Source organism: Leptonychotes weddellii, chromosome 10 (genome assembly GCF_054177405.1).
Source record: "Leptonychotes weddellii isolate Sample4059 chromosome 10, ASM5417740v2, whole genome shotgun sequence".
Lineage (NCBI taxonomy): Eukaryota > Metazoa > Chordata > Mammalia > Carnivora > Phocidae > Leptonychotes > Leptonychotes weddellii.
In genome coordinates this window covers 78,554,987-78,582,122 of record NC_138378.1, presented here as the reverse complement: position 1 = coordinate 78,582,122, position 27,136 = coordinate 78,554,987, and the positions used below count along the sequence as shown (strand labels likewise).

Here is a 27,136-nt window from a genome sequence, read left to right as displayed (position 1 = left end):
TAATATATTCAAGGACACAAAACATTAAAATGAAGCAAAACTTCATACATTTGCAGACTTTTTCCCATAGAATTTTAACATAAAAACTCATTCTTCTCCTATACAAGGTATTTACTCTCCTGCCCTCACCTGAAAGGTCACTAACAATCCCATTATTTCCAGGCCACCTTAGAACGCTAGGCTCAGCTCATAGAAAGAGAAATATAGAACCAACTGCAGCTTCAAACACCTTCCTAGATGTTGCCTGAGTCAGAAAAACATAGTTAACATAAAAACATTGGTAGCGTGGGGTGGCAAAGGAACGTAATCACTCATCTGGAGCGTAACCTGGCACTGCAAATAAAGGCTCTATTATCGTTAGCTGAAAGCTTTCAGGGCATAAGAAGGAAGTGAACGGGATGACCCACTTGAGACAACACCAAAAGAACAGAGAACTTCACAGCTCTGGAAGATGGCAACAGGCAGACAAATGACACTGAGCAGTTAACAGTGAACTGGGACACACCTTCAATGTCAGCCCAGCTCAAATTCCATTTTTCCCTCACCTTTCCCCAAACAACCAGACCTTTTAGTTAGCTTGTTTCCACAATACTTGATCAAACAGATCACTCTAGAGCATACACACACAAAATATGTTAATTGTTATTTTATTGTAGAGGAAAAAAATATCCTGAAATACTTGTTAAATAACAATACTTCCTGACAAAATCATTCTTTAGGGTTTTCGGGCCTCACCATATGGTCAGACATAGTGAGCTACCCTTCACCCTTGTAATAAGCTTCATTAATATTGTCATAAACCACAGGAAAACCCAAAGATTTTCTAAATGGCTTCCAAATTTCTGCATAGATGCCCTTAATAATTTCAGAGGTAAGCAATAAACAAATTGATGGAGAAATTAGAAAGATAGTTTAGAGGAAAAAAAATGTTAACAACTGGTGAATCTAGAACAAAGGGTATAGATTAAGTGTTCATTACACCATTCTTTCAAGTTATAATTGCAGACAGACTGAAAAGTTGTCTAGCATGATCATGCTATTTTCCACACTTGCCTAAAAAATACAGCCAATTATTCCTTCTTAAACCAGAAATATAAAATCAGTTCTCCCCCAGGTGATACTCACTTTCAATTCTGTCTAAAAAAGCTTCCAGAGCTTTCTGCAAATTTAAATTAAGGGGCTACAGTACACTGATATGGTTTTATAGTTCTTGGGAAGTGTTCGAATCAAATTCTCATCGAAGGTCTGTGATGGTCACTGCTCTGTCCACAACGGTCACGTGGCTGCAGCTCTACAACAGGGGAAAAGAAAGAAAGGGAAAGTCCTGGAAAATTCTAAGAAGTCACTTTCTAAACCTTCTTATTTAACATGCTTATTCTGGCTAGTGGTTTCCAGTTTGGAAGCCAGACTGCTACTTACATGGCAGTTACAGTGAGGGGCCTGGGAATCAGTGACTCCCCAATCCCTACCTGTAACCTCAATCAATGTGGGCCCACATAGCTTCATTTACTTTTCAGTTGGATGTATATCCTAGAGTCGGTCACGAAATTTACATTTATTTGAAAGAATTGCTGAATTCATTAGTTTTTTTGGGAGGGGGGGTCACTGTGTCAACCAGCTAATACAGTGCACCCACTGTCACTTGGGGAATGCTCAGTTTTGGCATGCAAAAGGGGCCTTTATAACTGAAAAACTGAAAACGCGGGCACTTCTTTTGCAGCCTCTATTTCAACATCCTGGTACCTAGACATTTATTACATTCCAAGCAGACTGACCTATTTTTGAACAGATCTGTCAGGAAGTTCTTTCTCAAAACTCAGCTGAAAACTGTCATTCCATCAGGACTTAGTTTTAGTTCTGGGAGTCCTATGAAATGCACTCGATACCTTTTCATACAATAATTCCTCTAACACCTAAAGTCAGTTTTCAGATCCTCCCTGAGGTTTCTCCTCTAAACATCCCCAGTTCCTTTCATGTGACAAGGTTCTGAGTCCCTTTTCTATACTGGTCACTTTTTGGTGAACCCAAAAGAAATAACACTCCATGGCCTGCATGGAGTGAAGCAATCTACTAGATTTGAGGGGCAAATTGAAACATACTGATCTTATCAGCAACTGAAACTTTTTATTCATGGCATATAACTTAGGGAAAAAAAAACTTCCTAAGAAGGTCATAAAAATAAATCCTTATTATTTAAGCAGAATTTCAGAATCAAATATACCTTATCAATCTTAAGTGGCTTCTTTCCTTTGAATTCAAATCTCTTATTGAAGTACAGGCTTAGCAACTGGTGTTGATGAAGGAAAAATACTAACATTTAATAAGCCAGGTACTTTCTGTATATTCCTTCAATTAAGCCTCTCATTAACCCTATAAAGTAGGTATTATCATCATCATCCCCCTTTCCAGATGAGTAGGCTGAGGCCCAGGAAGATTAAGTCTAATCCAAGATAGTCCTTAAATGGCAGAGCTACGACTCAAATCCATTCCTATCCCACACTGCTTCCCACTTATGTCGTTTTTAGGAAGATTTGCAAAGATAAGTGACAAGGCTGATCTTCTATGTGGGTCAGAAAGGACAATGCACCTCATCAGCTCAGACTGTCTTCCCTGCTTGAAGCAGAGCCCCAATTTCTTCTATATAGATACATACACAGAAGAGAGGTGGATCCTTGCTGTGTGGATGAAATCCTTTCTGGCGACAGGAAGAAATCTCCTCTAGTCCGTGGTCAGTTAGTTTAAAGAATCCAGTTCTGCAATAAGAAGAAAAAGCAGGTCCAGAATCAAGCAAAGGTGTTTCCCTAGTCCCAAACACACATGGATGCATGCGTGCGCACTTACACACACACACACACACACACACACGGAGTTCATTTTGAGACCGCTTCAAAAGTACGCTGGCACATAGGTCTCTTCTCTGGTGAATGAATCAGAGTTAGAGAATGACTCATCACTGCCACCACACTAGCTGTGCTGGGAGAATTCATAGTAAATAACAGGATTTAGAATGAAAAAGAAGTTAGCTGAGATAATCTGTTTGACTCTGAAATTCTTTAATCTGACATCAGTCTTAAAATTCCCATTGCTTCAAGTCAAACACTTCAAATTTCTTATGTCCTTTTCTTAGAAAAGCATCGAAATTGTTGTTCGATTATCTTTATTAAACAAACATAGTAGGCGTATCAGGATATGGTGCTTAAAAGGTAACCTTTTAAAACAGCCAATGAATACCACAATCTACATATTTTACCGAGAACAAGGTCCTCCAAACAGAGACCTTTTCCTCAGAGGCTTTTCCCCACTAGCCCCGTGTACTGCCCCGAACCGCATCTATGGACTTACTCCTGGAACTTGGGGGAGCAAACAATGGCTATTGACTCCGGCAACATCATCTGGTAGGAGCAATGAGTGTGTAGGTCAACGCTGGAGAGGAAGGCAGTCTGTGTGGGATGAGTCTGAGAAGAGGAAAACACGTCTGAGATCCCCCTCAGGGAGACAGCCAAGCCTACCCCATGAAGGAAACAGAGACAAAGACTTCTCAACAGCTGGCCACAATCCCCTTCTCCAGCACAAAGCCATTGGCAGTCACGATGGGGTACGCCTGAAGTTCATTACTTTTGAGCACTGTAAACAAGTAGAGCTTAACAGGAGTATGTGAAGAAATGATCATTTCTAATTGACCATCAAGACTTTTTTGGCCCCTCACAAGCTCTCTCTCTGCAATGGAGAGTCATCCATTCTGGAACAGATGGTAGATGCCGTCCAATACTTCAACATGGTGGAAGTCAAGGACTTAAACCACAGTTGGGTGAATGATTCTTCTTCCTGAGAGGTGTTAAAAGGTCAAGCATGGGGCGCCTGGGTAGCTCAGATGGTTGAGCGTCTGCCTTCGGCTCAGGTCATGATCTCAGGGTCCTGGGATCGAGTCCCGCATTGGGTTCTCTGCTCAGTGCAGAGCCTGCTTCTCCCTCTCCCTCTGCCACTCCCTCTGCGTGTGCTCTTCTGTCTATCTCTCTGTCAAATAAATAAATAAAATCTTTTAAAAAAAATAAATAAATAAAAGGTCAAGCATGAGGGGCGCCTGGGTGGCTCTGTCATTAAGCATCTGCCTTCGGCTCAGGTCATGGTCCCAGGGTCCTGGGATCCAGCCCCACATTGGGCTCCCTGCTCTGCGGGAAGCCTGCTTCTCCCTCTCCCACTCCCCCTGCTTGTGTTCCCTCTCTCGCTGTGTCTCTCTCTGTCAAATAAATAAATAAAATATTAAAGAAAAAAAAAAAGGTCAAGCGTGAGTGTGCAGCTCTACAGGCAAAAATGGCAAACGTTGTCCTATGGCTAAAGCATACCATACAAGGATGTAAGAAGCAGGGGGGCACAGCGGTAGTTAAATCACACAAAAAACCCTATCTTGTTTGGGGAAAGGACCAAGATACTGAAATTTGAGGGTAATCCGTTACAGCACCATCGAAATGTGCATTCAATTTATCTCATTTGTTTTCAATCATTTAATGTTTTTGTTTTCAATCATTTAATGTTTTATTGAGCACACCACTGTTTGTACACAAATGAAGAGTCGCATAATGCCTTATGTTCATCTTAGAGGGCTATAAATACAGATAACAAGAATGGAAAAAGACAGCCCCAGTAGGACTCAAAAAGACTACCAACCTTCACTGACAGAAAGGCCAGAACATAAATAAGTGTACTTGATCAGCGTTCTCAAACCTGCTGTGTACAAAATGAAGCTCCCGAGGAGCCTGTCGAAAGCATTGGCTCCTGGGCCCCACCCCTAGAAATATCCATCCTGAAACACTTTTTTTTTGAAAAGCTCATACAGGGGCACCTGGGTGGCTCAATCAGTTAAGCATCTGACTCTTGATTTCAGCTGAGGTCATGATCTCAGGGTTGTGAGATCAAGCCTCACACTGGGCTCCATGCTGGGCGTGGAACCTGCTTGGGATTCTTTCTCTCCTTCTGCCCCTCTCCCCACCTATGATAATAATAACAATAATAGTAATAATAATAATAGAAATAAAGTTGATTCAATGATTCTTATATGCAGCCTCATCTGAGAAGCACCCCTCCACAGAAAGCCGTGGCCACCTCACTGTGGAAGAGGTCTGCAGGCCAGGAACATGTTAGCTGAGTGCTGACAGCAAATCCACACACAGGTCCTCGCGGGGCAAGTACGAACTTTGGTGACCACAAGGGAAAAATAGTGTCTACCTAATTATAGGATCCTACAGGACAAATGGCCTGTGCCAACACCTTTCATCCCACGGTTAAAACAAGGAATTTTAACTGGGAACAAACGAGGCCTACACAAGCCGATCTAGTCCTCTGATTTCTAAAGTTGGCTTAGCTAGAAAGACAATATAGAGACACACAGCAGAAGCTCAATAAATAATTGTTAAACTAAATCAAAAAACCTTGTCTTGAGCCTCTATTCCCTTCTATTGTGCTTTCTCTTTCTCCTTCCCTTCACAATTGAATTTCTTGAAAAAACAGTTGTGTCTGTCATGCTGGAGACAGAGGAAGGCATTTTTATGAAGAGAAAACAATAAACCAAAGGAGCAGAAGTGAACAAGGAGACTGAATGCTGGGGGCAGCCTCGGCGCCTGGATGGGAGCGGACCAGCCACGGGACAGCAATGCGGGCTAAGGCAGGGCTGAGGCAAAGTTCAAGGACGGCCTCGAATACTGGGCTGGAGGGTCACCCGGTACCCGGTAGCTGGTGAGCAATACATGACCATATAAACTTTTGGACCAGGGAACCTGATTTATAGCTGGCAAAGTACAGAAGGAAGAACCGATCTGCATAATCCTCTTGCCAAGTTTAGGATCTGAGCAAACCTCTGCTTTTTTCTGTTTTTAATCCCCAGTTAGGAAGGAATGGTACAGCAATATCACAGGGGGAAAAAAGCTGAAATACCATCAACTTCAGCTCTAAATTTGTTCCTAGCTGGACCTCACAGTTTTAGAAATCCTTTTATTCATTTGGGGCTGAGTTCTACCTGCAGTCTAAACAGTAATTCCCCGAACATTCCCCCATCTCCTCCAGTTCCTAAAACCACCTGTCTCCCCTCTGGCCAGGCAGCGCATCGAGATGGCAACCGTGTTGAATCAAATGAATTTCATCAACCCCTCCACACAGAACCTCCAAAATCTCTCTGTATCTTTTTGAATTCTTCCTTCGATTCTGTCTCAGAAGGATGAGTGTTTTCTACTGCATATGAAGATGAGCGCCCTTTTTGTACTTTTGATTGAATACTTTCCTACCTCAGGGATATACATGTAGGTAGTAAAACTGTAAAGACAGCAAAGGATTTCCAGAAAAGCCAGGAAAGAGAGAGATTACCTGTATCAGAGGGGAAGTGTGACAGGGCAAGACCATCGGGGTGGGAGCATGCCTCTCACAATGTTCTCATTCTTCAAATGGGTCATGTATGCACACAAATGTTTGCTTCATGATTCACTGAAGTGTACATTTATGTTTATGTCCTTTCTTATGTGATATATTTCCAATATAAAGGTTTCAGAAAAACCAAAATCGAAACAAAACACATGTTCAAACCTTTCATGCTAAGCCATAAATCAAGCAAATACTCTCTCAACCTGGCTACTCCTTAAATCACTGTTCCATTTTTTTCCCCCTTTCCCCTTGAACTAAACTCTTCCAAAAATAGTGTACATTTTGGGCGCCTGGGTGGCTCAGTTGGTTAAGCGACTGCCTTCGGCTCAGGTCATGATCCTGGAGTCCCGGGATCGAGTCCCGCATCAGGCTCCCTGCTCGGCAGGGAGTCTGCTTCTCCCTCTGACCCTCCTCCCTCTCATGCTCTCTGTCTCTCATTCTCTCTGTCTCAAATAAATAAATAAAATCTTTAAAAAAAAAAATAGTGTACATTTCACCATCAGCATAACCTCAATCCCCATTAGTTCTTCAACCCCTACAGCGTTCCTCCTCTGGCTTCTGTGCCGTAACACTGCCCTCCCCCTGCTCTTCCACCTCTTTGCTTCATGATCAACTATTCCCTATGCTCCCCTGGGCAGCCTGCCCCCAACTACTGTGAATCTCTTCTTGCTCTCCATTCTCCTCCAGTCCCAAGGCCCCCCAGGTCAGCTCTATGCAGAGGTCTCCAAATCCCTTTCCCACCTTGACCTTGCTCCCAAGTCCCAGCCACATTTCCAACTTCCTGATAACTACCTCCACCACCAGAATGCTCATACATCCTTTAAATTCAACATGCTCAAAACTGAACCCACAATTTACCCCACTTCTAAAGGAAGTTATCCTCCTGAAGCCCCTGTTTCTGCTTATGGGATGATCACTGCCACCCCCATGAGTCAGGCCTGCTCTCTAAGTCACCAGTGGCTTTTACTCATCTTCCTCTTACTCATTCCCCACATCCTCTGAAATCCTACGTTCATCTCCTTCCCAAATGCAATGTCATCACCCCAGCTCTCATCAGTAGATTCTATCACCACCCTAACCTCTTATATGATCTCCCTGCCTCGACCTACTTTAAAACTGCCTTTATTTTAGATATTCTAAGAATGGCTTTGATCATATCACTGCTCTATTCAAAAACCTTTAAAAGTTCTCCACTTACTAAAAAGCAGAACTATTTTGCCTATCTACCCAAGACCCCCCCAGAACATTGCTCCAATGTATCACGTGAAAGCTTATCGACAACGGTTTCCTGATATGAACCGTAAACCCCAACGAACCAGACCTCTCAATGTCTCAGGAACACAGTCTGCTTATTCCAATGCTGCCCCTGCATATGGAATTCTCCCTTAGCCTATCTTGTCAAAATTCTAGTAAATCAAGCCAGGGGCAATCCTTCCCTCCTCTGAATTCCATAGTGCTGCTCACACCTCTGGAGGCACTTGGCACATTCTGCCTCATGTGAAGAGTGATTACTTGTCCCTTCGTCTAATCTCCTTTATGAGACTAAAACCATATCTTACTCAAATTTGTATCCTCTGGCAGATAAGAAACAAGTTTTCTACCTCCCACATACTATAATAGGGAGTACCCAATAGAAGGCAAACATTTAGGTCATGGAATGCAGACAGGAGAGGCACATGGGACTGCCTCCTGGGTAAGTATTTCCCGAGTCTAACACACCTCCCCAAATCCAGAAATGAGCGGACTCGTTTGTATGTAAGCCTCTCACACAGCACGAAAAGTAGCTTGGTCTGTGGAGTGAGGGGTTGGAAAGGAATAGAAAGAAAAATGTAGAGTGATCTTTAGGGATGGAATTACATTTTACCTAAATATCACCAGAAGGTTACGCACAATAAATAAACACTTGAAAATTCGCCATATTGGTGACCCAACTGGTTTACATAAAGGTGTATGCTGCTTTAACAAAGACCGAATGCAAGCATCTGAATTAACTTCCTTGGCTCATTAAAATATTTTGATTTATATACCTTTCAGGAATATCCTTTGTATGAAGTAGGAAGAGCCTGTACAGTCAATACCCACATATACTCTAGGCCAGCGTCCTATCACCATTCACACTCACAGGGGAACTGGGACTTTAGGGAAACAAGTTCATTTTGATTAAAATGTTTTTTAAAATTAAAAAAATTAAAAAGCCCTAAGTAGTTCCCAGAAATCAATACCGGAGTAGAAGCAGTCGAGTATGCTAGGGAAGTCGAGTGTGTATCTGACAGAGGGAAAAACAATCACCTAAATAATCTGGATATAGTTCACTTTGCTCGAAGAAAGAAATAAGCAGTGTGTTTATAACATGGGGAGAGAGGAGGAGCCTGGCCCTCGGGGAGCTCGGGATTGCTTACATGGATCCAGCCCAGTGTGATGAGACTCTGCTGATCCTGTATGAGGAAGAGCTCTTCTTCGTTCTCGGTGTGGCAATAATCAGACCCGGCACTTTGCTTGGGGATGAGAACATGGGTAATGGTAAACTCATTCCTCATCTGTCAAAGGAGAAAACAGAACAGCTTGTCACCACTCCCTGGCACTTGTGCAACCCCACTCTGTCACAGCGGTGGCAAGGTAAACATCTATACAACGAAGGCCCTTCCCTTGCCAGCATGAGGACTCGTGCCCCGAGTCCCTCACTCAGTGCTTCCCAACCTCGGCTGCTCATGCGCACTCAGGGGGTGCTCTGCAAAGCCACCGGCACCCACAGCCCTGTGGGAATTTCATTTCCAGCTGCAGCCAAACCAAGAAGCTCTGGGATAGTACCATTTCTCTTCCTTTGCTCGAATCTAAGGTAGTTTCCCTCTTACTGCTTCTCTTAGCCCTTCTCATTCTCTAAGGCTCAGTTCCAGTCTTCTACATTTCACTCATTTCTGCCTTCAGCAGTTAGCAATGAGTTCTTCAAGTGCCTCTATTCAATGACCTTTCCTTCCTCTGAATTCCTAGCGTTCTACCGCATATACCATTCAGCGTGTTATTTATCTTTGGGGGTATATCTCCCATCTCTCCAAAATGCTCCGGTACGTTTTGTGGACACACACTACGTGCCTTACATATTGTATATTCCCAGGCCTACCATAAAGGAGGTACTCAAAAACTGACATACAGGTAATGCTGGCTCTTCCTCCCAAGTTCAGAATTACTTATTTCTTACTACTAGCATGAAAATAATCCGTTCAATTCAATGGACTGTGAAAATCAACGAAATGCAAGGTCACCAAACTCAAAGTAACTTTGCATTATGCTATCCCCGGTTCCTTCTCCAGAGGGATCGTCGCCAACAGTAACTGACCCTGGATATCTTCTCTGAGAGTCACAGGAAGCCAAGGGGAAAGGAACAGTCCCAGCTAAGGAAAGTGCTTGTTTTTTTACCAATTTTCCACAGAGAATTCCACATGTCTCTACTCCTCGGGCTGTGTTGGCGCTGGCTAGCTGGAGAAACTGCGGGCAGAGCCTCTCGGGCACCGCCACATGGCGCAGTCCATCGATCGTAGGAGCTGTCATGGAGAAAGGAGAGCAGTCTGAGACCACGGGGAGAGCCTTCCCAGGCAGACCCCAGAGCTGGCAGCCCTGGGAGAGCAATGCCAAGTCACTGGGGTTCCCGAACTATGGACAATGAGTGGGGAATCTCATCCTAATGGATGAGAAGGAGGAGGGCTGTGGCCAGAGCCACTGCAAGTACATTACTTTAAGAAAAGAGGCTTTAACCATTCAAGTTAAGACAAGAGTAAACTACTACTTAAAACAAGTTCCTGAGCTATTCAGGAATTCTCTATCACAATCTCATACAAAGGATAAAAAAAAAAAAATAGCCTCCTCATTCAACTGAGTTTTATTTTTATTTTAAATCTCTCTTTTATCTCGGATAAGAATATTGGAGAGTAGGACTTTCAAAGAAATACACCAGATACATTCTGGGTAACAGAAAATACTTTGGGTAACTAATTCTGAATTTATTCATTTAGAAGAACGTTAAAATGCCAAAACAAAACAACAAAAAACCCCCCACATTCTGATCCTCAAAAGAGGCATGAATGCACAGAACAGCTAATAAGCCTGGTTCAGAATGCCAAGAATGGGCCCAGTTGCTGGACACCAGGGAGAAGCCCTGCAAGAGAGACCACAGGCTCAAGTTAGGGGGTGTTTTTCGTGGTCACATTTTCAAAAAAAAGGAAAAGGATGTTCTGTTTCTGCACATTTAACAGCAAGCTCTGAATTGCTGGGGAGGTAACAGACCGGGGAGCAGGCAGTCACGTGGCAGTCTAATGGCGGTATCTGAGGATTCTGAAGGAAGGCTCGGCATAGTCCTTTCTTTGCAATTCCACAACCACTCCCCGAGTGCACACCAGTGTGCACACTGTGCTCAGATCACAGGAAACACAAATATGAGTAAGACTCAAGCCCCAAACAGGAAAAAGTTAAAATCTAGTTATTGGCAAATGACTACACTATCAGGCAAATGATCTCAACTGCATTACAGATACTAAGAGCTCTGGGAGTCTTAGGGAGAACAGCATCAATCTGAACGAAAGGAAAGGGATCTGGCAAAACTTTAAGAAAAGCAGGGGAAGGCAGAGATAGAGAAAAGAGGTTTTAGGTTCAGGGCAAATGTTAACAAACCTCCTTGGATAGGATAATCCAGGGGCTGCTCTGGGAACGTGACAGCCCAATCTGACCGGAGCACAGAATATGGATGAAGGAAGAGCAGTGGGAGACAAGCCTGCCAAGTCCATGGGAAGAAATCCTAAAGGCCAGGCTTCAGAGTCTGGCACCCTCTGCCCACTCTTACGTTGTCCTTGTAAGTGGATCTTCTGCAAAGCTCACTTCCTTAAATGCTACCTGAAGGCCAGTTCCTTCCCCAAATGATCTATTCTACTAATCGAGGTATATGCATCATTTTGCTGCTACTGTTACTGTCTCAGATGGCCTATCAGTGGTGAGAGGAGGAAAGACTGCCAATAGTTTTTATGGCTAGCCTGAATCATCACCGACTGCATATAGTATTTCCCTTGACCAAGCTCCTTAAGGATTGGGAACATTTTCAAGGCAAGCGCGACTCAGTAGCCCGTCTTCAGTTTTTAAAAGTCAACTGCTGAATTATAAAGTGGTACTATAAATTTCAGGGCCAACAGTGGACTCTAGTTCACTGAACATTTCGAATCTCTGTATAATCCTTAAAAGTTGACGGTCTGACCTTCAAGGATATTATGAGCTCTTCAGAAAAGCAACCTGCGCCCCGTAAATTATATGGCTGAAGCAACGGCCACTTTCACACGACAGCCAGTGTGACAGGACCCAGCATGACAATACTGACCAAAGGGGCTTCTGTGACCAGGGTCTAATGAGCGGGATCATGGAGGTGATCTTGGGCTGAAGCCCCCAGAATGACACTCTGCCTGGCTGGCACTGAGACAGAAGAGGACAGCAGCAAGCAGACTCACTACTTTCTGAGTTGGTCAATGCTCCAGGTTTCAAGGACCTGTCCACCACGGGTGGCTTGGCAGGCCTCACGGCCGTATTATAATCCAGAGACTGCGCGGACGCCACGGGGGCCGGGGGAAACACGTCTGGGGAGGGCCTCTCCAAGTCCGGCACCAGGGGGCCGCCAAGGCCAGGGTCCACCTTCCCAAACTCCTGCACGATTTTCCGTCGCTCCTTTTCCAGCTCCTGGTTCCGGATCATCTCCTCAAAGGCATGGAACTGCTCCTGCTCCAGCTGCTGCTGCTTCTGCTGGGCCACCCTCTGCCGCTCCTTCTCCAGCTCCTGCTGGATGGCCACGCTCCGGGCCAGCTCTTCTGCTTCCCTCTTCTACAAAGAAAGAAGAGGAGTCAGGCTTACACATGACACTCGGGCGACTTCCCACCTCCGGAGGACAAGGCTCTGCAGCTGAGTGACTGCTCAGGCCCCATTTCCCGACATGGCCCTCGTGTTTCCCTCACTGCCTGTGTCTAGCCGGCCACCGCAGCCCGACTCTGCAGGGACAGCGAAGGTCCCAATCCCCTCACCATCCTTCCCCAATGGCTCTTACTAATGCATTTTCGTCTTTACTGAAATCTTGATGCAACTTACCCTCTGCACCTCATAATCGGTATCCTACAGTTTTATTCTCTAACTGTGCTGTGTATACATTCTTTATCCCAAGTAAGGCTGCAAGATAGAACCAAATCTAAACTTGACCCTGCTGTATTGGGAGTCTTTACTGAATTTTAACCCAAAAGGAAGCCTCCAAAATTGTCCTGGTGATTAGTTCAATACAGAGTTTACATTTTAAACTAACAAGAAATATCAAGCAATAATCTCCTTCAATAAGGTTTTCACTCACTCAGTCCCTTAGAAATAGACACCTCATAGCTGTTTACCTCTCTGCTGATTTTCAGCATCAGAGTTCAGAACAGGGCTCGCAGAGCACTACAAAATAACGTGGAAGGGCCTGCAACCTGCAGTGAGTATTCACATCTGACACAGACCACAGACGTGCCTTGGAAGTTTCTCCACGTGCTTAAACTAACTCTCCCTAACAAGAATCATTTGAAAACAGATTGAAGAGCAATCAGTTATTATAAACAGGTATAACCAAATGTGAATCAACACCCCAAAATTAGCTGACCTAAAAACTTATGTTTTAGTGACAATTTTCACTGTTCTTAGGTTCTCACTCTAGAGATAGCAAACAAGATTTTCTATCCCTCAAGTCACCTTGTAAGACAAGTAGGCTAAAACTGTGTTAGAATCCTCAGCCTAGGGGCGCCTGGGTGGCTCAGTCATTAAGCGTCTGCCTTCGGCTCAGGTCATGATCCTAGGGTCCTGGGATCGAGCCCTGCATCGGGCTCCCTGCTCTGCGGGAAGCCTGCTTCTCCCTCTGACCCTCTGCTTGTGTTCCCTCTCTCGGTGTGTCTCTCTCTGTCAAATAAATAAATAAAATCTTAAAAAAAAAAAAAAAAAAAAGAATCCTCAGCCTAAACACTTGTGTTCTACTCTTTTGAGTTTCTGGCCTTTGCTGAAAAAAGTAAAATATGACACTAAAATCACAGGATCTGCTAAAATATTGTATTGCAATGCCAGGGCACAGCCTAAGAAACCAAAATAATTTCTTTCTTTCTTTTTTTTCTTTTTTGCTCTTATATACTTACCTTTTCTTCATTATATTCTATATATTCTTTGGTATATCGTTTTAATAGCTCTTCCTTCAGCTCTTCTGCTTTGGGAAATGCAATCTCCTTTAACTTCTGAGACACAAAAGTAGAAAACCGAGAATTAGAATAATTCCCAGCTAATTAAGTAGAGAAGTAAAAAAGACTTAAGTCAACTTGGCAATGGCAACAATGTTTCTAAAAACAATGTTAAATACCCCCTACTGTACCATACCTGCTACTTCATAACTGATCTGGTGAAATGGCCTTATCTCCCAGTGCAGGATTTGAAGCTCAGGTGCGGACACCACTAATTTTACCTTGACGTTAGTCTGTGTTGCTTTGAAGCTTTTAGATGGGCAACAGTGAAAATGAAGACCCACCTTTACTGTGTCTTTCTTTTCAGGAATGACAGCCGATTTGTAATCTCGATGCTTTGGGAGTTTCTCAATAAAGAGCCTAAAAGAACGGATCAGAGTCATTATCATGCAAAGACAATGTCCAAATGTCCAACAGACTCTGAAGAAAAGCAACTTCCTTGTCCTGCGGCCACCACAAGATGGGTTTCCAGACATGCAGGGGAGGGGTCACACATACCCAGTGACCATGTTCCCCACCCACCTCTAACTGTGTGTTTCCCTCCTCGCCCAAATCTGCTGTGCAGGAAGCACGAGACTCCCACAACTAAAAAGATGAGGGGGGAAGAAAAGCAAACCTACCCTGTGCCCAAAAATATTCCTCCAAAGAGATTCTTTTCTTGTTATGACCGTGACAGGCTTCCAAAGGAAAGGGCCTCGGTCACAAATTCTTCTTCAAATAACAGTTTGGCAACCAAGGGCAGGAGGCTGAGAAAACCCATGTTCCAGGACTACTCTAGCCCTGTGACCTTAACTTTGGCTTCTTTTGTTTTTTTTTTAAAGATTTTTTATTTATTTATTCATGAGAGACAGAGAGAGAGAGAGGCAGAGGGAGAAGCAGGCTCCCAAGGAGCAGGAAGCCCGATGCGGGACTCGATCCCAGGACCCCGAGATCATGACCTGAGCCGACGGCAGACGCCCAACCATCTGAGCCACCCAGGCGCCCCAACTTTGGCTTCTTTTTCTTTGGGATTCATGTGCCTTCAAAACAGAATATTCCTTGCATCATACTAAACACTGAGATGCTTAGACAGTACATGTGTTGTATGTGTGTAGTATGTGTGTGTTCCATGTGTGATGTGCATTATGGTCCTGATGAAAAGTTCTTAGAGAAACTAAGTGCTAGATTTTCTCTTTCAGTTTCATCCATGGCTGTAAAGCTCAGTGGGAAAAATAAACTGAATCAATTCACAGATCTCTAATGTTTATGATGTCTACTTGGGAACAGTGAAAACAAATAGAAGTTCAGTAACTTGTCACAGCCCAAAGTGGCAGATTCAGCAGGCCAGTTCCAGAGTCTACTCTTCTCACCACTATATCATTCTGCCTCTATATGGCTCCTGGAATGCCCCCAGACTGTTGGAAGGGTACCGAACAAAGATGTCTTTCAACAGAACTAAATTGTAATAAATACAAGCTGAGACCCAAAACAAATCAATTGAGGGGAGCTTACCCACAGCTCTAAAATACCATACCATAGTTGGGACTAACTGACTCTTTTCCACTTTCTGCCCATGGGTAGGAGTAAATGGAGGAGGAAGCCTCAGTAAGGGGAAAGAATTCGACCCCCACCAAAGCAAACTCTTTTTAAATGAGCCTCCTCCCTTGGTTCTATATTAGGCACATGAAATTTTCATTTCAATCCAATTTGACAAGACCCTTCAGGCAGGGATGAATTCTTAAATCAAAATGATTTTAAACCTCTTCCCTTTGGGTTCATGGAAAAAGAAAACAGTTTCCTTGAAGTCTATATTTAAAATTCAGATTCATTTGTCCACCCATCAAGCCCTGAAGAAGATAATAAGATAAGTACGACTAGTTCTTAATGTTCAAGAGACCCATAATTCAGTAACTCTCTCTTGGCTCTATAAGACCAAGGTACCTATTCGTAACTTTAGCAGGCTGAATGTGCTTTGTATGGAAGCCTGAATCAGCCAAGACAGTACCATGTCACATGACCACCACACTTTATATTCACTTGTGCTCTCAACCTGAAGAACTGTGAAGTCCCCGAGGCCAGAGATTCCTGTGTCTTGTGCTTCTCTGCAAGTCCCTCTAAAGCCACCATAGTGCCTGTATGAAGAGGCACTCAATAAATATTTGAGGAATAAAATGGTCTTAAAACCTTCAGATGAGCTGAGTAAAAAAAAACCCCAAAGGACACAAAAGTGCATATAGTATGCCACCTGATATGTAAGAAAGGGGGACAATTCTATGTGTGTATGTACATACACTTTTACCTTTTTTTAAAAAGATTGTATTTATTTATTTGACAGAGACAGAGATAGCAAGAGCAGGAACACAAGCAGGGGGAGTGGGAGATGGAGAAGCAGGCTTCCCGCGGAGCAGGGAGCCCGACGCGGGGCTCGATCCCAGGACCCTGGGATCATGACCTGAGCTGAAGGCAGACGCTTAACGACTGAGCCACCCAGGAACCCCATGCACGTTTACTTTTAAGTACACAGTAATACAGGAAACCAAGGGAAGTAGAGGGCAGGGGAAATAAGAGTAGATGGGACAAGAGTGGGAGGGAAACCTCTCATCATACACTTCTTTCTATTATTTTGATTTCGAGCCATGGAATGGAATCTAGTTTTTAAGTACAGGGAAAACTTCTAGATGTGTACATGAATACCCTTCTCTTGTTTCAGCAGCTGTAGTCAATTTTCTGAATGGGGAACATATGGGCAGAAGGGTCTCTTGAAACCAGAACAGACAACACAACCCACTGTCCGTACTGGAGGCAAGTACTCAGTGGTGAGGAGGCAGGCTCTGGAGCCACGCTGCCTGGACTCAAATCCTGGCTTGGCCATGACTAGTGTGTGAACTCCAGCAAGTTACTCGGTCTCATTACCCTTCAGTTTCCATACATATATTATATATATGGAGACAAACTAGTACTACCTGATAAGGTTGCTGGGACACTTAAAGAGATTTTTAAAAAAGTGCTTAATGAGCACTGGGTGTTATGTAAGACTGATGAATTACTGACCTCTACCTCTGAAACTAATAATACATTATAGGTTAACTAACTAACAAATAAATAAATAAATAAGAAAAAGAAAAAAAGTGCTGAGCACAGTGCCTAGCACATAGCCATCTGCTACGACTGCTTTGTATGCTATATGATTGTTTTTACTAATAAATAAAAAAGTGTGAGCAAGAACAGATGAAGATGGTAACACCAGGGCTAGAAGCGTTGTAGGCATAGAATACCCACGGCCCAGAGGTATACTGTTCTCTGGGGTTAGATCTCGTTGCAACTTAGGGTAAATGTATCAAAGCAAAGGGAAAAACAAAAGCAAAACAATATTTAGGACAATGGGGATAAAAAGAGATACACAGAAAAGTAAATACAAAAGGTAAATATATGAAATGGTATTCAACTTAAATAAAAAGAGATACACAGAAAAGGAAATACAAAAGGTAAATATATGAAATGGTATTCAACTTTACTTACAATAAAAGAAATGCAAATTAAGATGAGGTACCATTTCCATATTATCAGATTGGCAAAGGCTTAAAGGTTAATTATAACCAATGTACACAGGGGTGTAAGGAAATGGGTGTCCTTATACACTTTTAACAGGACTGTAATTTGATAATACATTGTACTATCACAGGACTGCAATTTTGCTGGGGGTGGGGAGGAGAAACAACTATTCAAATTTTAAAATCTGTATATCCTTTAAACTCACAAGTCCACCTCTAGGAATTTATCCTACACAGTAATACAAAGACATGTGTATAAGACTATTCAATATAGGGCGCCTGGGTGGCTCAGTTGGTTAAGCGACTGCCTTCGGCTCAGGTCATGATCCTGGAGTCCTGGGATCGAGTCCCACATCGGGCTCCCTGCTCGGCAGGGAGCCTGCTTCTCCCTCTGACCCTCCTCCCTCTCATGCTCTCTGTCTCTCATTCTCTCTCTCTCAAATAAATAAATAAAATCTAAAAAAAAAAAAAAAAAAAAAGACTATTCAATATAGCATTAGTCATAAAAATAGAGAAAACTAAAAACTTAAATGTCCATCAATAGGGGATTATTTAAAAAATTATGTTGCACCCAAATGCGAAAAACAACATAATCGTTCACTCATTCATTCAAAAGATATTTATTGAGCATCTACTATGGGATCAGGCATTCTTGTAAAGGCTGGGGATTGGACAGTGAACAACAGTCATAAATCCCACCCCATAGGATATGCGTTACAGTGGCGGGGGGAAAGACAATAAAAGAAAAAAATATAATCAGTGCTAGAAGAAAGACATTAATAGGGAAGGGGAAGAGGAAGTGACGGGGAGGGAGTGAGATTTTAGATCGCGCAGCTAAGGAAAGCATCGCCGAGAAGATAGCATTTAACTGAGGACGGGAAGAGAGGAAACCATGAAGAGATTGGGAACAAAACTGTTCCAGGCAGAAGAAATGGCCCTGAGGAGAATGAGATGGATCAGTATGTCCTGATATGGAAGGATATGACTGTTAAGAAAGCAAGTTGTAGAACAGAATATACTGTATGATCTCATTCAGGCTTTAAGAAAAAAAAGAATAAACACATGAGCCTATGTGCTTGCACGGACATAAACATTTTCCTGTACACACAAGAAATTAACAGTGGTTATCTCTGGTGGATGTGACTCTTCTTTTCACTTTAGTATTTCCCTTGCTGGATGGTTTGAAAAAAAAATTGTTTTAATCATGAATATTAATTTTCTATACAAATAACTAATTCAAAAAGTCAAGCAGAAATTCTCTAACATGGATGGATGAAGGACTCTCCTCTCATTTCTTCCAATCTTGGAAATTATCAGCAAAGTGAGCATGATCACAGATCCTAGTCTATAAGCCCCAATCCCAGAGGAAAACATTTTTTTTTTTAAGATTTTATTTATTTATTTGACAGAGACACAGAGAGAGAGGGAACACAAGCAGGGGGGAGTGGGAGGGGGAGAAGCAGGCTTCCCGCAGAGCAGGGAGCCTAATGCGGGGCTCAATCCCAGGACCCTGGGATCATGACCTGAGCCAAAGGCAGATGCTTAAAGACTGAGCCACCCAGGCGCCCCAAGGAAAACATTTCTGATACAGGTGACAGACCATTTTCAGAAAGCAGATCTGTGTTATAGGAGGCTCACACAGCAGACAAGAATTGCCTAAGTCCTCTGTAACTCCCTTCTATGTAGCCTAGTCAATGACCATAAAAAGCTGTGAAAGAATTCACGGCCTGAATTATTGTCTGTGCTCATCATGAAAATATGTACTGATTTAATATGCTGAAGATCCTGCTATACTGGGGTCTGCAAAAGGCAAAGCATTCCTACAGGAGGGAAAACCTCTGAGAGGGAAATGTGCTTCAGATCATTAAGATGCCTGAACTGCCCCAGGAAAAGAACAAACATGCCTTTTAAAATCCGGAATTAAAGTATCCACAAAAGGTCAGGAACAATGACTTGCAATAGTGGGGGAGGCAGAGGAGTGGTGAGGTAGATGCCTGCTTCCCTCCCTCCTCTCTCCTCAGTTGTAATAATTGCCTAAGTGAGCCACTGTTACTGACAAGAATATACCAAGAAAGATGCGGTGGAAAAACAGACTAAGAATATTAAGCCAGAACTTTTTCGCAACTCCTACGGCTTGTCAGTTCACAAAACCAGAATTAGGGTCTTAAAGATACCGGCGAGAAAAAATGGAAGTAACTACATTTATTGCTTCAGGTCAAGCCAATCCAACAAAGTCCCAAATTAAACTCCAAATCTAACAAAGTAAATAAATGAGCTGCTACATCCCACCCCCTTCTCACTGAGCTCTTCTGCAGGCCCACTTCATCGTATTAAATGGTCCCATCAGTGGGCCCCCATATACAGGGACAGATTCCCATACTGATCTCCCTGTGAACATGGATATTCGTGTCACTCAAAGTAACCCCAAATCACAGAACAAAATCGATTTAAGTATCTGTGTACTCTTAATCCTACCTCCTCTTGCCTATTCAAGAGTTTATTGCTACAGTTAAGCTCTCTCTTTTTGTGCTGTACCATCAGCTTCTCCTCCACAGCTTCCGTTCCATCAGCAAAAAATATGCTCTAGAATCTCCCATCTCAAAATACACACCACACATTCATGCACTCCTTGTCCCCCTTCAATTACTCCCTCATTTTTCTACTTTATTTCTCTGCCCAAACTCCTCCAAAGAGTTATCTATGCCAGGGCTTGGCAAAGTACAACTAGTAGGTCAAGTCTGGCTTGCCATCTTTATCTGTAAATGAAGTTTTGTTGGAACACAGCCACACCCATTCATTTGTGTGTTATCACACTAACAGAGATCAAATGGCCTTCAATGCCAGAAATGTTTATTATCTGGCCCTTTATAGAAAAAATTTGCTGACCCCCGGACTATACTCATGGTCTCTGCTTTCTTATTGTCCATTCACCTTTCAGCCCACTCCAATCTAATGTCTTCTTAGTCCTTCTAGTGAAACTGTTTACCAAGATCACCAGTGACATCACGACACCAACCTCAAAACCTCACCCACCCCATCTGACCCATTCTGACGCAGCTGGCCACTCTCCTGCAAATACTGACCTCCTTTGGCTCCCATGACAACATTCTCGCCTGGATTTCCTCCTGACTCTCAAATCTCCCTTCAAGTCTCGTCTGCTGGCCCTCCCTACCTAACCAACCTCGAGGCTCTTCTCATTCTACAGTCTTATTATCAAGGTTTCTTGATCTTTGAATGTGTCATGAATCCTCCTAGCACCTGATGAAGCCTATGGACTCCTCAGAATAATTTTTTAAAGAGATAATATAAAATATGAAGGATTACAAAAAAAAACCATACTCCTGAAATATAGTTTTCAAAATATAAAAACAGTACTATGTGCTTCTTTACTGATACATTGTTAATACATTACACAACAGGATCTAATTGTGGCTTTAATAACTGTACTGTAATTCAGAAGTAGAGGTAAGTGTAAATGCTATTTTGGGATATCAGCATCAATCATAATGCGTAATAAAAATATCGATTCCTATTGGTGACATTACAAATATTATTAATACTACTGTGCAAAATGGAAGAAAATGCTAAATTTCAGTTAGAGGTTAGTAAACAGGAAAAGTTTTTCCCAACTGAGTTCATGGAGCCTACATTCCATCAGTGAATCCCTGTGGGGTTCCTGGACCCCCAATTAAGACCTATCTGCCAGAAGATCTCAGCAGCTCTCATGGCTTCAGAACCACCCAAATGCCGAGGACTTCTGGGTTTGTCTCCAACCCAGACCTCTCCTCAATTCAGACTGGTACGTCCAACTTCCTACTGGATATCTCACAGGCATCTTAAACTTAACACCTTAACATGTCAAAGAAGCCAGGCCTGAATTCTTGAATCTCCTCCCTACTCAACCCCTTTTCTATACCATTCTCCCCATCTCAGTAAATGGGCCAGCACATCCTGAAGTTACTCAGGGCAGAAACCTGAGGTCAACACTGACACCATCATCCTTCCCAAACTATCAGTCAGTCCCATGGACTCTACCTCCAGAATGCCAATGCACCTGCTTCTTTCCATGCTGCCACACTCCTTCACGCCATTGCCATTGGTCTCTCCCTTGAATTGCCATAAGAGTTTCCTAACTAATCACCCTGCCTTCTCTCTTTTTTTCTTTTTAAAGATTTTATTTATTTATTTGAGACAGAGAGAATGAGAGACAGAGAGCATGAGAGGGAGGAGGGTCAGAGGGAGAAGCAGACTCCCCGCCGAGCAAGGAGCCCGATGCGGGACTCGATCCTGGGACTCCAGGATCATGACCTGGGCCGAAGGCAGTTGCTTAACCAACTGAGCCACCCAGGCACCCACCCTGCCTTCTCTTAACACACCCTCCATTTACCACATAGTAGCCCAAATTTATATTTTTAGAATATAAGTAAAATTAAGTCATTACCTCACCTAAAACTCTGCAATGGCTTTCTAATGCTGTCAAGATAAAATGCAAACTCCTAATTGTGGCCTGCATGATTTGGCCCCACTTGCCTCTCCAGCCTCATCTCCTTCTCCCTCCTCACTTGCTACACTCCAAACACAATGATGTTCTTTCAATCCTCAGAACACACTAAGGTATTTCCTACTTAAGAGCTTCTGAACACACAGTAATACCTGTTTTAAACACTTTGTTTGCTCCAGGGTCTTGGAATGACCAACTCGGTGGCATCCTTCAAGTTTCAGTTTAAATTTTACCTGCTCAGACAGACCTTACTCTATTTGATACCCTTGGTTATTCTCTGTCACAGCACTCTCTTTGTTGCTTTCCTAGCATTTGCCTTACTCTGTGACATTTATTTCCTTACCTGTTTATTGTCTTCTCCCATAACTAGAAAGGTACACTAAGAAGGGCAGGGGCCATTTTACTTCCTATACATCCAGGACCTAGAGCAGTGCCAAATAGAGAGCAGATGTACGCAATATATATTTGTTGAATGAATATGGTCCTTGCCCTCAACGCACTTTCTATGAGGGGCAACAGAACCCAGAAGGTCCTCCAGAAAATACTTGATAGAGTGATTCCATGATTCTATTTAACTTTCTCAACCATGATTCTTTGAAGAATTGTGCCCTAGGGGCTCATTCTGGGAGAACTCTCTACAAGATTACTGGAAATATACAAGAATATTATTTCTACCAGCAGCAGAAGAAAGGGACAGTAGTCAAAGAAACCTCTCAGGAAAGTAAGTTTTGTGCCCACTGTGCCGAGGAATGAAAAACTCATAATAGCAAAGAGAAGCAAAAATGTAACTATAATTCTATGTAACTTTATCAACACTGAGGTCACATAACAAGGCATGATGGCATGGATGAACTGCACGATCTGAGGAAACAGGCACTACTTTTAAACTTAAAAAATAAAGAGACAACAGCAGTCCCTTTTCTACCGAAGGGACTCTAAAATCACAGTACGAATCCCAGGAAGTCCACTTCTAGGCTACTTTTCTTTAGAACACTGGTTTTCAACTCGGCCAATTTTGCCGCTTAGAGGCCATCAGGTAATGTCTGGAGACATTTCTGGTTGTCACAACTCAGGGAGGGGGTAAAGGGTGCTACTAGCATCTAGTGGATAGAGACCAGGGATGCTACTAAACACTCTACAATGCACAGGACAGCACCCACAACAAAGAACTATTCTGCCCCAAATGTCAACAATACCAAGGTTGACAAACCCTGCTGCAGAGCATGTGATCAAAAACTGAATGTGATATAACTGAAATGCATTTATCATTTCTGGGAGAACACGTAGGAAACTAATAAGAGGGACTGCCTCTGGGGAAGGGCACTGAGAGTGTGGGGAAAAGGGAGGGAGAAGGAGACTTAGGTTTTAAATATATATACCTTTTCGTACCTTCTGAATTCTCTACCATATGCACATGTTACTTATTCAAAAAATAATAAAAAATAACCAAAAAATAGTCAGTGTGGCTCAAAACTATGGTCTCAACTCTAGCTTCAACTCACAGAACATTACCAAAAAGAAAACAAACAAAAAACAAGACCTATGTTGTAGATTAATCCTGAATTAAGAGTCAGAAAATCTAGGGGTGCCTGGGTGGCTCAGTTGGTTGAGCATCCGACTCTTGATCTCAGCTCAGGGTCCTGAGTTCAAGCCCTGTGTGGAGCCTACTTAAAAAAAAAAAAAAAAGTTAGATCTGAGTTTTCTCACTCTAAAGTGTGGAACAAAGCATATCACTAAACCCAAAGCCTGCTTCCTCACATGTAGAATGGAAAGACAATATGCCCTACTTCATGTACTTAGAACTATGAAGATCAAATGAAACAATGCAGGTGAAATACTCTGAACTATTAAGAGTCATACAAACACATTATAGTCATTATTTTTCTAAAGGTCCTGGTATTATGAAAGAACAAGGCTAGAGATTATAAATGAGACCCTTTAACATTATTCCCTTCCTAAATTACACATCATTTCATTATCATTGGGGCTTTAGAAGTTGTTCCCTGTTAGATGCATGGCCATCTTCTATTTATGCTGCCTACCCTAAGATGCTAAGTAACTCAAGGGAAAGGTCTTATGGTGAGCCACACAAACTGTAGGTGGTCAATGCTTATTTGATGATTTGCATGATTATGATAAAGGTTAAGAAGAAAACCTTTTTCCTGAATCACTCAATTTGTGACAAAAGAAGTAGAGGTGAGGAATTTTGGCTCTGCTAAACCTCAACAATAATCCTATGATTAGCTTCCTTAATAAAGAGATGACAGGAAAAACATTCATCAATACAAAACATGTGTAGTTTAACCATCCTCTCTCTTGCCTAACAGCTGGGCCACGTGGGCACAGGCCAAAAAGCTAGGTCTCTTACTCATGAAATCACTGAGTCATGAAAATAACACTTTCAGTACTCATGACTTTGAATGTCAAGGACAGTCAGTATGTAGGAGCTGCCTGCAAAAATGATTAATGCTAATGATGTCGTAAAGTTCTCTAGTTTTAGCAATTCTGAGCAGCATAAATGAGCACAAGTGCAGAATGAGTGAGCCATCAGTCATCGGAAAAGAAAAAGGAAACTGGAGGTGTCTTACGTGATATACTTGTTATAGAGGATGAAGGCATGTTCAATGTTGCCTTCCTCAGAGTAAATGGATGCCATTCGTATAATCTCGACTCCAGAGCGGAAGTACCGTCGAGGTGGAATGTCTTCATTTATCTCCACTGCGCTACCCATCTGGGAGAGGGCCCTCACCCGGTCTTCGGGTGGAAGGCTCACATCTCCATGGTCAGACATCAGGACCAAGAAGTTCTGAGACAGAAAAAACAGGTGGCATGAGCACCATGGTCCCCATCACCCTAGCACAGCCTAGCACACAGTATGGTTCATCCCCGAACTTCTACCTTACAAGGAAATTAAGAGAGAAATACCATAGGCTGTGGCTTGTATCAAATGAGGTCTCTTTCCCACAAGAAGGCTGAGATCCTCGAGGAAGCCCATATCACAAAGATAAAAACACTGGCTGACTCAAAAGCCCACAATACCTGTGCCATAATTAGGTGGTACAGGGAGTAAAACTATAATGGGGGTTCAGTTCTACCCTTCATATTAATCATTCCCTATCATTAGGTGGCCCTGCCCTCAGCACCATAAAAGGATGGAAGGTATCTTATATTTTTTGCATTATTTCTCCTACCAGCTACCCACTTCCATCTATCCCAGTACTTGGCATAGTATACGCAAATGAACTTTCTTGATGATTGTAAGCTGGTTTCAAGTTTGGTCATTTTTATTTAATAATGAGAGTAAATGACATTTTTCTGTGGTGTACGTTTTCATCTCTGATCACAATGTGAGGGGAACTGGTCTGGGAATGAATGTTCACAGTCCCAGTTCTGCTCACTAAACCACTCTTCCAGTCAATCCACAACATCATTCATCATGTCAGGGTAAGGAATTTAGATCTAAAAAAAACTTACTCAAATCTATCTTCAAAGACTAAGCACTCTTCAAATAACAAAAGGGCACAAAGGTAAATTGAAACGCAAAAAAACAGACCAACAAAAAACCTGAGAGTTTTCCCTCCCTGTGTTTCAAACTGCAGTAATTCTACAATCTTTCTAGGTACTGTTGCTGTTAGAATCAGATTCCAACTCCCAATCAGATATCACTCTACATCATTTTTAAAAAGAATCTGGGTATCTGTTACACGTCGAATTACAGCACACCCTAGCCAGCATGCTCTAAAATATACAAACTAGAGTAGAACCCATTTTGGAATTCAAGCCCCATGTCAACCGGTCCCATTTTGTCTTTTCAGTCTTAAACCTTACTCCTTCCCAACAGAGATCTTTTCCTTCAGTCAGGATTCTGATCTGCCCAGAAATCCTCACATGTGTTTCATTTGTCTATCCACTGTTTTTCTGTTTTCCACTCCAAGCCCTCCCTCAGAGAGGCTTCTCTTGGTCAATTCTATCTCTAGGTCACACTTCTCCCAAGCTTCCTCTCTAAACACCCTCAGGAATAGTACAAAAGCTGTGCAGACTACGAGGGATGCAGAAGCATTCCATCTCCCCCAAAGCCGTTTTAGAGGCTTAGAAAGCCGCTCAGCAAATCTAAAACTTCCCCAGGTTGCCTAATTAGTAAACTCGATCTAGAGCCCATTAAAGCTAACAGAAGCTTGTTGCGCCTCTGTACCTCTGGGGAGAGGATCTGTAGGGTCGAGAATGGAACCCCCTCCCAAGGCCAGCGAGCGGTGCCTGGTACTAGAGGGCTGAGCAAGACTCCCGAGATGTGGCATCCGCAAAAACAGGAGAAGGTGGCATAAAAGACTGAGGAGGAACGATGAGGAGGAGGTCAAAGGAAGTTGCAGGAATGAGCGGAGGGGGTGTATTCAGTGGCGAGGGACCTCCTGACAACCTGCTTCAGGCCCCCTTCTTGAAGACCCTCAAGCCCAAGTTGCCAACCCAGGGCAAAATTATCCAAGGTATTCGGGTCTTTAGAGAGCAGCAGGCGGGGACGCGCTGGGCCTGGCTGGGACCGGAGCCGTCAATGGCCTCGCGCGCGGCGGGCCGGGCAAGGGCGCGGGGGAGGACAAGGCCGCAGGCCCCACACTCACGGCGACCGCTCCCCTTCAGAGTCCGACCACGCTCAGGGCCCCAGGCCCACCACATTCCCGGGACCCTTCCCCACCTGTCCCCGCGGACGACCCTCGGAGCTTCCGGAAACGTCACATCCGGCGCGCGCCCCGCCCACTCCAGCTGGTCTACCCCTTTCACTCTCAAGAATACAGGACCCGGGGTGGCAAGCTGGTGGGCGGGGTTAGAACCTCGACCTGCGAAAAAACCGACCAATGAGGAGAGAGCTCCACGGCGGCCATCTTGGTAAAGGAAAAGCAACAAGGAAGAAGGGGAAGCAAGTAGTTAAAGGAACCGATGGTCAAGCTAACTTAACATTTTTAGAATTAATTTGATTTGGGGTCGAGTTTCCTGCCAGATAGCCCCTATACCACACTCACACAAATCCACAAATCAACATTCAAGAAGCGATTGGTGATGCAAGTACCTGACTGAACTAACCAGGGTTTCTAAATCGGTGAAAAAAAACCTGAAAATTTCAGCTTGTTTATTCCTACACAAAATTGATAGCCTGAGGTATTCGGCAATCGCTTCTATTGCCTAGAAAAGAACTTAAGACTAACTTTTAATGTTAGAACACCAATACAATTTATTAAAAATGAGTGTTTAATTTCTAAGGGCCACTGTGCAAAGCAATGGAGACACAAAAATCTGTATGATGCAGTTCCTGTCCCTGCAGCCAGGACAGGCGGTTATTTATACCAAGTACAAACAGTGGCATATTCTGTGTATGGGTGTGTGTATGAATATATGCACAGACTCTTTCCAAAAAGGTTCTTCAAGCCTGCTATTAA

At 43.2% G+C, this 27,136-nt stretch overlaps 1 protein-coding gene across 3 annotated transcripts; it reads right to left on the bottom strand.

The window, feature by feature from the left end:
* Positions 1 to 630: 630 nt before the first annotated feature.
* STAMBP (STAM binding protein) lies at positions 631 to 26,488 on the bottom strand. Of its 3 annotated transcripts, none has more exons than XM_031018137.2 (10): positions 26,398 to 26,488; positions 24,299 to 24,516; positions 13,964 to 14,039; positions 13,581 to 13,676; positions 11,892 to 12,258; positions 9,823 to 9,947; positions 8,808 to 8,945; positions 3,343 to 3,455; positions 2,654 to 2,753; positions 631 to 1,291 (listed from the first exon to the last, which is right to left on the bottom strand). In XM_031018137.2, exons 2-10 carry the CDS (start codon positions 24,499 to 24,501, stop codon positions 1,235 to 1,237), a joined length of 1,275 nt encoding a protein of 424 aa, XP_030873997.1. In that variant the 5' UTR covers positions 24,502 to 24,516; positions 26,398 to 26,488; the 3' UTR covers positions 631 to 1,234. The 3 variants fall into 3 exon arrangements, with proteins under 3 accessions (XP_030873997.1, XP_030873998.1, XP_006747349.1); XM_031018138.2 differs by lacking the exon at positions 26,398 to 26,488 and adding an exon at positions 26,324 to 26,379; XM_006747286.3 differs by lacking the exon at positions 26,398 to 26,488 and adding an exon at positions 25,903 to 26,284.
* Between the last annotated feature and the right edge of the window lie 648 nt (positions 26,489 to 27,136).